General features: G+C 65.5%; 3 protein-coding genes across 5 annotated transcripts; 1 reads left to right on the top strand and 2 right to left on the bottom strand.

Annotated features, from left to right (window-relative positions):
- Positions 1-7: 7 nt before the first annotated feature.
- MRPS34 (mitochondrial ribosomal protein S34) lies at positions 8-1245 on the bottom strand. Its single transcript, XM_055562344.1, has 3 exons — positions 925-1245; positions 734-776; positions 8-644 (listed from the first exon to the last, which is right to left on the bottom strand). The coding sequence occupies exons 1-3, from the start codon at positions 1243-1245 to the stop codon at positions 352-354; spliced, it is 657 nt and encodes a 218-aa protein (XP_055418319.1). The 3' UTR covers positions 8-351.
- On the top strand, positions 1244-5938 carry EME2 (essential meiotic structure-specific endonuclease subunit 2). Of its 3 annotated transcripts, XM_055562336.1 has the most exons (9): positions 1244-1610; positions 1788-1924; positions 2284-2376; positions 3004-3095; positions 3262-3355; positions 3487-3602; positions 3752-3941; positions 4022-4232; positions 5575-5938. In XM_055562336.1, the coding sequence occupies exons 1-8, from the start codon at positions 1244-1246 to the stop codon at positions 4190-4192; spliced, it is 1260 nt and encodes a 419-aa protein (XP_055418311.1). In that variant the 3' UTR covers positions 4193-4232; positions 5575-5938. The 3 variants fall into 3 exon arrangements, with proteins under 3 accessions (XP_055418311.1, XP_055418312.1, XP_055418314.1); XM_055562337.1 differs by lacking the exon at positions 2284-2376; XM_055562339.1 differs by lacking the exon at positions 5575-5938 and having other exon boundaries at positions 3756-3941; positions 4022-4201.
- SPSB3 (splA/ryanodine receptor domain and SOCS box containing 3) lies at positions 4698-9034 on the bottom strand. The gene is made up of 6 exons (XM_055562340.1): positions 8903-9034; positions 6196-6370; positions 5935-6122; positions 5748-5850; positions 5549-5674; positions 4698-5457 (listed from the first exon to the last, which is right to left on the bottom strand). The coding sequence occupies exons 1-6, from the start codon at positions 9026-9028 to the stop codon at positions 5138-5140; spliced, it is 1038 nt and encodes a 345-aa protein (XP_055418315.1). The 5' UTR covers positions 9029-9034; the 3' UTR covers positions 4698-5137.
- Between the last annotated feature and the right edge of the window lie 613 nt (positions 9035-9647).

The following is a 9647-nucleotide window of genomic DNA, read 5'->3' on the forward strand; positions in this document are numbered from 1 at the left end:
CCCAGGCTACTTCATGTGCCTTTATTCATGTTCGGTTTCTGCCCGGGTGGTGGGAAGGGGAGCCAAGGTGGAAGTGACAGGCCAGCACTGGGCTCCACACCTGCTGCCCTGCTGCTTCCAGCGTGCCCCCCAGAAGCCATTTCTGGCAGTCAGATCTGCGAGTTGGGGAAGCCGGGACAGAGGAACCAAGGTGCAGACCGCACCCTTTTTACGAAGACGTAGATCCTCGACAAGTTGGCGGGGAGGTCAGATCCAAGATTCCAGGGGGGCACCCAGGTATCTTTGGGTCCGGTGTGACCCAAAGGGGTGCCCTGTCTTGCACCCTTGGGGCAGCCTGCCCGCTCCCGCACTTTAGACTGCGGTGCCCTTGGTCTTTTTCTTCGCCTCCTGATTTTCCGGATAGTCCCAGGGATCAGTGCGTATCCTCTCCAAGCTGAGCATGGGCTCCTCCGTGCTAGGGTCTCCGTTTTTCTGTCGCTCTGCTAGAATCATGGCCCGGAGGAGCGGCGGATAGGGGACGGGGCGCGGCGTCTCCTCTGGCGCCGGGGTGAAAGAGGTGAAGGCCTCCTCCTCGTGTTTGGGCACCAGCCGCCAGTCGTGGTGCATGACCTGCTCGATCTCCCGGGCCTCACTCTCCGTCTTTCCTGAGGAGAGGAGACCGGGGGCCCTCGCTCAGACGTTGCCGGAACAACCTGTTGCGGGCAGCCTCCCCACCGAGTCTCCGACACCTTACCTTTGAAGGTCAGGATGCCCCAGGCCTTCCCGTGGTCCAGGTTCTGAAAAGCAAGTGGGGGAGGAGGTCAGCTCGGAAAGCGCTCGCCCAGGGGTCGGGCGACAGGAGACCCCCTCCTATTCAGTGGCGCGCAGGGGAGGCGCCGGAGCCCCGCTGGGCCGGGAGCGGCGCGGAGCTCCCGATGCGCGCACCTGCGCCGTGTAGTCTGGCCGGACACGCGTGAGGCGCCAGTAGCATGGCTCGTCGTGCTGCCACAGCCAGGACTTGCGCGTGACCAGGCGGCCCAGGCCGAAGAACGGAAGGCGGCCGAGCAGCTGCAGGAGCCGACTCTCGCGGCGCACGTCGACCCAGGCTCGCATGGGCAGCTTGCGGCCCGAGTGCGGCCGTATCAGCGTCTCGTAGTCCAGGGCGTAGCGCACTGAGTCGCGCGGCCGCTCCCGCTGCTCGCGCAGGGCCCGCACACGGCGGGCCAGCTCAGCGATCAGCCGCGGCCGCACCTTCCTGCGCGCCATGGCCAGCGCGGCCTCCGCGATCGGGCCAAAAGACGCCGCCGCCGCCGCGCGCTGCCGACCCGCCTGGCGCCGGAAGCGGCAAGTGTGTCCCCCGCAAAGGAGTCCGGGCGCGGCCGGAAGCGGAGAAGGGGCCGGGCGGGCCATGGCTAGAGGGCCCGGGAGGGCCGGGAGCGCCCGCCGGGGCCTGGGACAGCGGCGGCTCCCGACGTGGGAGATCTCGGATTCGGACGCCGAAGGCCCGGCTGGCGCGGAGACCTCTGCGAGGGCCCGGGACCCGGCTGAAGAGCGCAGGCCGGCGGCCGAGGCGCTGCGGCGGCTGCGGCCCGGGCAGGCAGTGCGTCGCCTGGCGGTGCTCGTGGACCCAGGTACGGAGAGCCGCCCGGGTGGGAGCCCTGCCTTGGGCCCGGTTGGACGGACTCCTCCCTGCGCCCTGGGAGCCGGCCGGGGGTCAGTGCTGGCAGCGCGCTGTCCGGGCGGTGGGTGTCCGGTGCCCGCGCGGGGGAGGGAGCAGTGACCGCCGGCCCCCCTGCGCCCCGTCCCAGCCGTCCTGGAAGACGCCAGTGCCGACACCCTGATGGAGGCCCTGCACGCCCTGGGCTGTGAGCCCCGCGCGGAGCCGCAGCGCCCGGCGCGGAGCCTCCGCTGGAGCCGAGCGAGCCCAGACCCTTGCCCGCGCGGTGTGAGTGTCCCGGGGGTGGGGGCCGAGTGCAGCCCTGGGTTGGGTGTTTCACGTGGCAGAGCTGCTCTGAGAGGCACGTTTCCCAGAGCAGTGAACTGAGAATGGGGGTCGCGGAGCGGGCTGTACAAGGCTGGGACCCAGAGCCTGAAGGAAGGGCCGCGCTGAGGGACCGGCCCTCTCGGCCCGGTCCAAGGCTGTGGCCGCAGGCATAGTCGCCTGGCACTCTGGGTCGGTGTTAGTAGAAGTCGGGACGCTGGGCTGGTGGAGAGCAGTCCGGGGAGAACCTGTGTGAGCCCCGGCACTCCTGGGGGCCCGGACTGTGGCCCGGGGTGGGCAGCAGCGCCCCTCATGGTCCCCAGGTGCCCCCTGAGGTGTGGGCTGAGGATGAGCCCCACGTGCTGCTGCTGCTGGAGCCCGAAGAGTTTGTGCGAGGAGTCCTCCAGCTGACCCAGGTGCGGTGGGGGAGCAGGCAAAGAGCCTTGTCGGCAGATGGCAGGGCTGGGCGCTCTGCCTTGGGCATCAGGGCTGAAGTAGGGGAAACCGCTGGGCTGTAGAAGCCACGATAAGGCAGGTACTCTTGAGCCCTGAGTCAGAAGTTAGGTGGTCAACTGCAGGTGGGGGCCAGGCGACCAGGGCCGCAGGCTGGCTGTGCAGTCGGCCTTGTGACACCCCACAACCCAGCCCCTCCTGGTGCGAGGAGAAATAGGGATTGCTCTCAGCTGACATTTGCACCAGGGTGTGTTTAGGTCCGACCCTCTGCCAGGCCCTGGACCTCAGGGTTCACAGTTCATCAAGCACCTGTTCTATGCTAGGCAGAGGTGGGCCAGGAACAGGGAGGGGGTTTCAGTCCCAAGTCTTCTAGGCGCCTGGGATGTGCCTGGGGACTTTTGTAGACTTTCCTGTGGGAAGCACAGGGCTGGTTTTCTGAAGAGCAGGCCGGGCGGAGGAGTCCACCCCGCCCCTCCCAGCACCGAGGGGTCTTTCTTGGGCTGGCTCCCCTGCTTCCTGCAAGCTGGTGCTGGCCGGTGGACCCCACCTGCCACAGCCCTGAGGAACAGGTGAGCCTCCTTGGCTTGCAGGTATGTGGCCCGACCTGTTCTGTGCCCTGGGTCACACCTGAGAGCCCTGCCTGTCTCCACCTAGCTGTCATTGGGCTGGATGCTTACCTGTGGTACTGGTCACCCTGACACCCTTGGCTTGCCTCACCGGGACGGGAGGGTTCAGGGGGAAGGCGGGGTGGCTCTGGGGGCTGGTGTCACAGCTGACCCCCTCCCTTGGGCAGCTCGGGGGGAGGGAGGAGGGTTGGGGGGGGCCAGAGGGACGGTCCATCTGCCCAGGTCTCAGAAGCCCAGCGCCCAGGAGACACAGCAGCCAGAGCATCCAGCGGTCACTCGCGCCGAGGCGGCGGTCGGCTGGCCTGAGGTGGAGGAGGTGAGGCAGTCAGGTGGGCCTGGGGCCTGGTCCTTGGCTGCTGTCCAGGGCACATCAGGGGCTGGTGTGGCCCGTGGGGGCATGTGTTGTTGGGGAACCCTGCGCCCCACACTGCGGTCACCCCCACCTAGGCCCTGGTGCGCCTGCAGCTCTGGGCGAATGTGGATGTGCTGCTGGTGGCCTCCTGGCAGGAGCTGAGCCAACACGTGTGTGCCTTCACCAAGGCCCTCGCCCAGCGCCCCTTCAAGTGCGTGACGCTCTCCCTTCTGGGAGCTGCTGGGGGACCGGGAGCGGCGGTGTCCCAGGGCTGAGGGGTCCCAGGCTCTGTTGAGTGGGGGGGCAGGGTGCTCGGCAGAGGCGAGGAGCCTCTAGAGCCTCCCTGCACGCCTTCCCCAGGCAGGCCCGGGAGTCTGGGGCCTTCCCCTTCTGTACCTCTGGGCGCTGGGCGGCAGGCGAGCAAGTGGCCAGAGACGGCACGGGGCTGCGGCGGGCCTGGTGGCGGCAGGTCAGGCAGTTCAACCGCGTCAGCCCCGCTGTGGCCGACGCCATTGTCAGCGCCTTCCCATCCCCCCGCCTGCTGCAGCAGGTGGGTGCCCGCCCTCACCTAGACCCTGGGTACAGGGGCCGGCTCCCAAGGCCTGCTGCTCACCCCTGCGCCCGCCCTAGGCGTACGTGGCCTGTGGCACCGAGCAGGAGCGCCTGAGCCTGCTGGCCGACCTCCCGGTGAAGACGGGCAAGGGTGCGCCGCCCCGCAGGGTGGGGCCCGACCTCTCCCGCCGCGTCTGCCTCTTCCTGACCACCACTGACCCCGACCTCCTGCTGGACCTGGGCTCCTGACCACGCTCGTGGGGCCGCACAGGGCCTCCCCCGCCTGCAGGCAGGAGAGAACACAGCTGCCCAGGGGACCTGTGGGAAACCACGGGGGTGGTGCGCCCCGCACTCGGGGCTCTCGGTCGGGTCTGACCCCGAGCTGGGGGATGAGGGGGCAGCAGAGAGAAATCTTGCATAACTGGGAGGAGAAGTGGAAATTCTTTTCTCGCCTGCGTAAGGTCTAGAGACGGTAGGGGGCAGGGCTCACGTGCCCTAGGCGTGCACCCTGGCCAAGGGGCTGGTAGACAGCTGGCACTGGCAGGAAGGGCTGCGGGGTCCTCGGGTCCCACAGGGGAAACTCCCATCACTGGGAGGCTGGGGGGGAGCACCTTCATTTTTAAGACAAGGTTTAGAGGGAGGAGAAAACCAGGCTACCTCTCCCCAGGGTATCGTGAAGCCCCAAGAGGAGACAAGTGCAGACACCTGTGAGCCCCAGGCCTCACTTTGACCCGCTTTGTTCTATAGGCAGGTGGACATCAGACTTAAGAGTTTATTATGGTCGCTTTCAGCCTCAAACAGGAGGAACAGAGCTGACAACATGCAAAGCAAATTAAGAAAAACCTGAGGCCGGTGGTGGCAGGAGAGCCAACCTCTCAAGGAGCATCCTCCTTGCAGGCAGCAGCCCACAGCCCCACAGCCCCTCCCCTGCCAGCCCCCCAGACCTGAACCCAGATGCGCTGGGGCAGCAGCTGTTCTCACGCCCAGCACTGGAGCAGACAGGCTGGGTCTTGGGGTCACAGGGTTGACAGCCCGGAGCCCCTGCAGCGAGGCCCGTCCCAGCCTCAGGCAGCAGAGGGGCAGCGGGACAAACCTCAGCTCGGTCCTCCCCTCGGCGGCCCTGGGGCAGTCCACAGGCAGGGGCAGGGACCCACTGTCCCAGCCCCGGGCGGGGGGTCTTGATGAGGGAGCAGGCTAGGTCCTTCGGCAGCGCTTCCGCTGGCAGCTCCGGGGCTCGGGGCCGTTGGCCGCGGGCGAGGGTGCCGGGGGCTGGCGGCTCATGCTCAGGACCCAGCCCAGCTTGTGGTGCAGCACCTGCTTGAGGCCGGGCGGCAGGGGCAGGCCCTCGAGCGTGTCCCCTGAACCGGGCCGCAGCTGGCGCAGGCGGAAGCAGCACAGGTACTGCAGGGAGGTAACGCTGGCGCACGAGCGGATCACCTTCATGCTGCTCTTGGCCGCCGTGGAGCACACCATTGGGTAGAACCTCTTGTTCTGCAGCTGCGTGGCCGCCACACCTGGGGCGGGGGGGAGGAACAGCCTCAGGGCACTCAGCCCCCCAGGGGCTCTGACCCTGCGCCCTGGGGCCACAGGAGGTCTCAGCCTCACCTATGCACTTCCTGTTCTTGAAAAAGGTCAGCGTCCCGTGCCAGGTGTCCAGGTGCACGCCGATGATGGAGCCCTGGCCGAACCTCGAGGAGAAGCTCGTCTTGTCGCCCTTGTGATGGAGGAGGCCTGGGGGCAGCGGGGTCAGGGTGAGCCCCGCGGCCTGGGGGCCCCCAGCCCCACCCTCCCGGGCCCCACGCACCCGTGTAGGAGAGGCCCCAGCTGTCCTCGTCCCGGCCGAGTAGGCTGCAAAACGTGTGGTGGTACTTGTCCAGGTCCACATCCGACGTCCCGATGCCCACCATCTGGGAACAGGGGCGCGGGCAGAGGGGGCAGGGGACCGAGGCGCCTGGCAGCACCCCCGCCTCCCGGCCCTGCCGGCTACTCACCATGTCGGTGCCATAGACGGGCGACGTCATCTTGATCTCCCAGAAGTGCTGGCCCTCCCCCAGCTCCTTGGTGCCCCGGATGGCCGCCGTGCCGCAGCTGTACTCCATGTGGAAGCTGACCTTCCGGTTGTCACAGCTCAGCAGGGTGGCTGAGGACTTGTTCAGGTCATCCCAGACCCAGTCGAAATCTGCAAGAGTGAGAGGCCCCGGCTGAGCCCTGGCCCACCTGGAGGCCCTCCGCCCACCGTGGCCTGCACTCACACTCATCCTCCTCGCCGCAGCGGCAGTCCCGCCCCCGGTGGGCAGTGTGCAGGCTGCCGCAGAAGGCCTCGCTCTGGCTGTCACAGTCGCAGAAGGACTCCCCGGTCACAGGCACGGCGCTGGGGATGGACGACGGCAGGGACGCACACTCGGGGTCGGAGTCTGAGTCGCTGTGCTGAGGGACATGGGAGATGTTGCCGCCCGACCTACCGGCACCGGCCCAGACACCCTCCATCCACCTGCCCCGCTGCAGGTCTGTGGGTCAACAGCCGGACATCCGGAGGAGGGGACCTGGGCCTTGGCCTCCAGAAGACCACCCCTGGCCCCGGGGCACAGCCAGCCACTGCAACCATGGACACCTCTTCCGGCCTCCTCCTCAAAGGCCGACCACGAGGAAGCTTCCTGGGAATGGAGTCAAGAGCCCTGGAGGCCCAGTGGCTCATCAGCCCCTTGCAGGGCTGCACGCTCAGCCATCCCTCAAGGTCAAGAGCTCCTAGGTCACGGATACACAGGGGAGCCCATGGCAAAGCCCACCACTGACCTAACGAAGGCAGCTTGGTCTCCCAGAGCAGCAGCTGGGCTCCTAGGGCCCGATCGCCATGGCAGGGCCTGCACACCCGGCCCAGATTGCAGCTTCCCCGTCTGTGCCCAGGGCAGCTCAACCCCTGTCACAGGGCCCTGCTGAGGGAGCCCTGCAGTCGCAGGCCCTCTGCACGGGGGCTCAGTCCTCACAGGAAAGACTCCAAGCCTTAGGGGCCTGATATCAGCCCAGCACCAGACTCCAAGGCTGAGCTGGTCAGGTTCCGGAGACCAGCTGATTAGACCCTCCTGAAAGCCAGCTAGAGTGCCTCCAAACACCCACCTGGGCTCCAGACCCCGGCCAGCCAGCGAGGGCCCAAGGCACAGACCGCTTCTGTGTGCCTGCGCTGAGCTCTCCCAGCTTGGCCTGGGCTCCTGGTCAGGCTCAGGCCTCCACCCTCACTCTCCTGGCCTCTGGGTGCCCCTCTGGCCCAAAATGCCCTCTGCACAGCAGTCCAGTGGACCTGTTCAGACCTGAGATTCTGCTGCCCTGAGAGCAAAGCCCACAGACTTATCCTCCTCAGACAGCGTCAGCGCCCCACCTGGCCCCCTGTCCTGCCCACCCTTGTCCCCTTGGGGTGGGGGTGGGGTCTGTTCGCCCCTGGATCTCTCTTGGATACCAGTTCAAAGAGGCTCTGCCAGGCCTGGGTTCTGCGTCCTCTTCCTTCCTGTCGGCTCCCTGCTCACCTGCCTCCTCCCCCAAGGATGGAGTCCCTGCTTGATCACACTCAGCCCTGAGTAGGAGGGAAACAATGCAGAGGCCAGGCAGTGAACGAGGAGGTCAAGCCCATCAGAGACCGGCACCCACGGAAAGGCTGAGGGACCCCAGCACCTGGCTCTTGGGGAACAGGCAGGCACCCTGCTGCGGGAAGATACACCCCTCCCCGAGCCAGTGCGCAGACCTGAGCATTGCTGGCCCTGGAGTTCCCATGCTTGGCATCCAGCACATAACCCCCTGCATGGAGGGCAGAACCGGCCTCTCCACAAGCTGCACAGAGAGCTCAGAGCAGCAGGGGCAGCGATGTGTGCATGCAGCCTTCAGGGCTGCTGGACAAGAGGGCGAGCTGCAAGTGTGTGTCAGACACTGCGCCTCCAGCCCCTGGATGCCTCCCGCATCCCACAGCAATGAGCCAGCAAGGCAGATGCAGGCAGGAAAGACTGCCCGGGCCACGTGGTCAGTGGGAGCTGGAGGCGGGACAGGAATGCAGGCCGGGGCCTCTTGCTGGCCTGGGCAGGGAGCTAAGGGAGGCCCAGGAAGGGGGCCCAGGATACCACCAGCTCCAATTCCGCCCCAAAGCCTGGTGGTTCTAGGTTCTCAGCTGCCCTCATGCTGGAGGTGGCGGGGAGAGACATCTGTCCCCCCCAGACACCTGGATGAGCCAGGGCACCAAGGCTGGGTGAGGGTAACAGACCAGAGCCAAGTCAGAGATCCCCAAGAACAGCGGCAGTGACTCAAGGCAGAGCCCAAGCCCAGCTCTGCCCTGAGAGGTTCAGGAGCCTGACTGCGAGGCTCCCCACGGCAGACACAGAGTGCACACAGCCCCCCGCAGGGTCAGTGCCACAAGGCTCTGGCTGCAAAGCCCCAGGTCCCTCAGGAACCTGCCCAGCAGACAGACAGCTGAGCTGCCCTCCTCACGGCCTCTGTGTTCCTGGGCCTCGCAGAGCTCAGGATCCTGAGCACAGGAAGGCACAGGAATACTGGTTGTCTTTAAAAATCAAAGTTCTTTTTTTCAGGTGCATATACACAAATACAGAGCACAGACTTCAACAGGCAGAGGAAATGTCCAAAAAGTTGCACTTGGAGATAACAATAACCACCCTTGTAATCGGCTGAGTAGATGGAACGGAAACGTTTTTGTTAAGTGAACTGACCAAAATACCTGCTGACACCCACTACGGAGAAACGTATCTGCCTTGGGGTCCTACCACACAAGGCCACGTGTGCCCTTAACTGGTGTGAAGTGCTTGGGAGAGCAGAAACAGCATGTGCAGCGACTGGTCCAGCCAAGATGATATCGTCCTCTACCCCCAGGGCCATCTTTCCCTTCCCATCTCAGTCCAGGCAGTGCCTGCCCTAGGGGTCTCCTCACTTTTGTCCAGCCATGCCGACCTCACCCAGTGGACCTACCTGCCCATCAGAGTCGTAGCCCCAGTTGGCAGTCCCTGCCAGAGCGACAGCCCGGGCATCCGCATCTCGGCGGGCTGCACTCAAGACAAAATGCCATGCTCTGCTGCTCCGCGGGCGCCTGGCCATGGTGGACAGGAGCTGGAAGAAACCACAGGGTCGGAGCAGAGAAAGACGCAGCACACCAGTAGGTCCCGCAGCCTGTGCCAGCCCACCCAGGTCTGGAACTCTCTTCACAAGCTTGTACCTCGCTCCAGGATCCAAGCACCTTGATGAAACTCAGATAGAGAGCGTGGAACACCATCCAGACATCCATGACTCTCAAAGGCCCCTCTCTCAGCTTGGCCTCAGGAACCCAAGTGTCCTGCCTACCCGTCCCTCCGGCATCTCAAGCCCTGCCTGCCCTTCCTCCAGTGCCTAGTTTGACAAATGGCATCTCCATCCTCCCAGTTCCTCATGCCAGACACACAGCAGTCATCCCAACACCTCCTCCCACCACGGCCCTCCACGCCCCACACCACCTCCAACGGTGTCCTGAACCATCTGCCGCCACCGCGCCTCCCCCACCCCCGCACGACTCCTCCGCTCCGGCTCCGTCCACTTCATTCACTACAACCCAGCTTTTTCGAAACACAAATCTTAAAAAATTTTGAATTAGCGAGTTATAAACTTCTCAGGGCTTGCCATTGTTCTCCGGATAAAATGCAAAATCCTACCAAGCCCATCAAGTTCCGGCCCTGTTCCGGCT

Source organism: Bubalus kerabau, chromosome 23 (genome assembly GCF_029407905.1).
Source record: "Bubalus kerabau isolate K-KA32 ecotype Philippines breed swamp buffalo chromosome 23, PCC_UOA_SB_1v2, whole genome shotgun sequence".
In the NCBI taxonomy this organism is placed as follows: Eukaryota; Metazoa; Chordata; class Mammalia; order Artiodactyla; family Bovidae; genus Bubalus; species Bubalus kerabau.

Coding starts and splice junctions, on each gene's coding strand:
- EME2 (XM_055562336.1), top strand. CDS start 1,244: ATGGCCAGCGCGGCCTCCGCGATCGGGCCAAAAGACGCCGCCGCCGCC. Junction 2,377..3,003: donor GAGTCCTCCAGCTGACCCAG/GTGCGGTGGGGG, acceptor CTTGGCTTGCAG/GTATGTGGCCCGACCTGTTC. Junction 3,603..3,751: donor CTCGCCCAGCGCCCCTTCAA/GTGCGTGACGCT, acceptor CGCCTTCCCCAG/GCAGGCCCGGGAGTCTGGGG.
- MRPS34 (XM_055562344.1), bottom strand. CDS start 1,245: ATGGCGCGCAGGAAGGTGCGGCCGCGGCTGATCGCTGAGCTGGCCCGC. Junction 777..924: donor GGCCAGACTACACGGCGCAG/GTGCGCGCATCG, acceptor CTTGCTTTTCAG/AACCTGGACCACGGGAAGGC. Junction 645..733: donor GGGCATCCTGACCTTCAAAG/GTAAGGTGTCGG, acceptor TCCTCTCCTCAG/GAAAGACGGAGAGTGAGGCC.
- SPSB3 (XM_055562340.1), bottom strand. CDS start 9,028: ATGGCCAGGCGCCCGCGGAGCAGCAGAGCATGGCATTTTGTCTTGAGT. Junction 6,371..8,902: donor GCTACGACTCTGATGGGCAG/GTAGGTCCACTG, acceptor CATGTCCCTCAG/CACAGCGACTCAGACTCCGA. Junction 6,123..6,195: donor CTGCGGCGAGGAGGATGAGT/GTGAGTGCAGGC, acceptor TCACTCTTGCAG/ATTTCGACTGGGTCTGGGAT.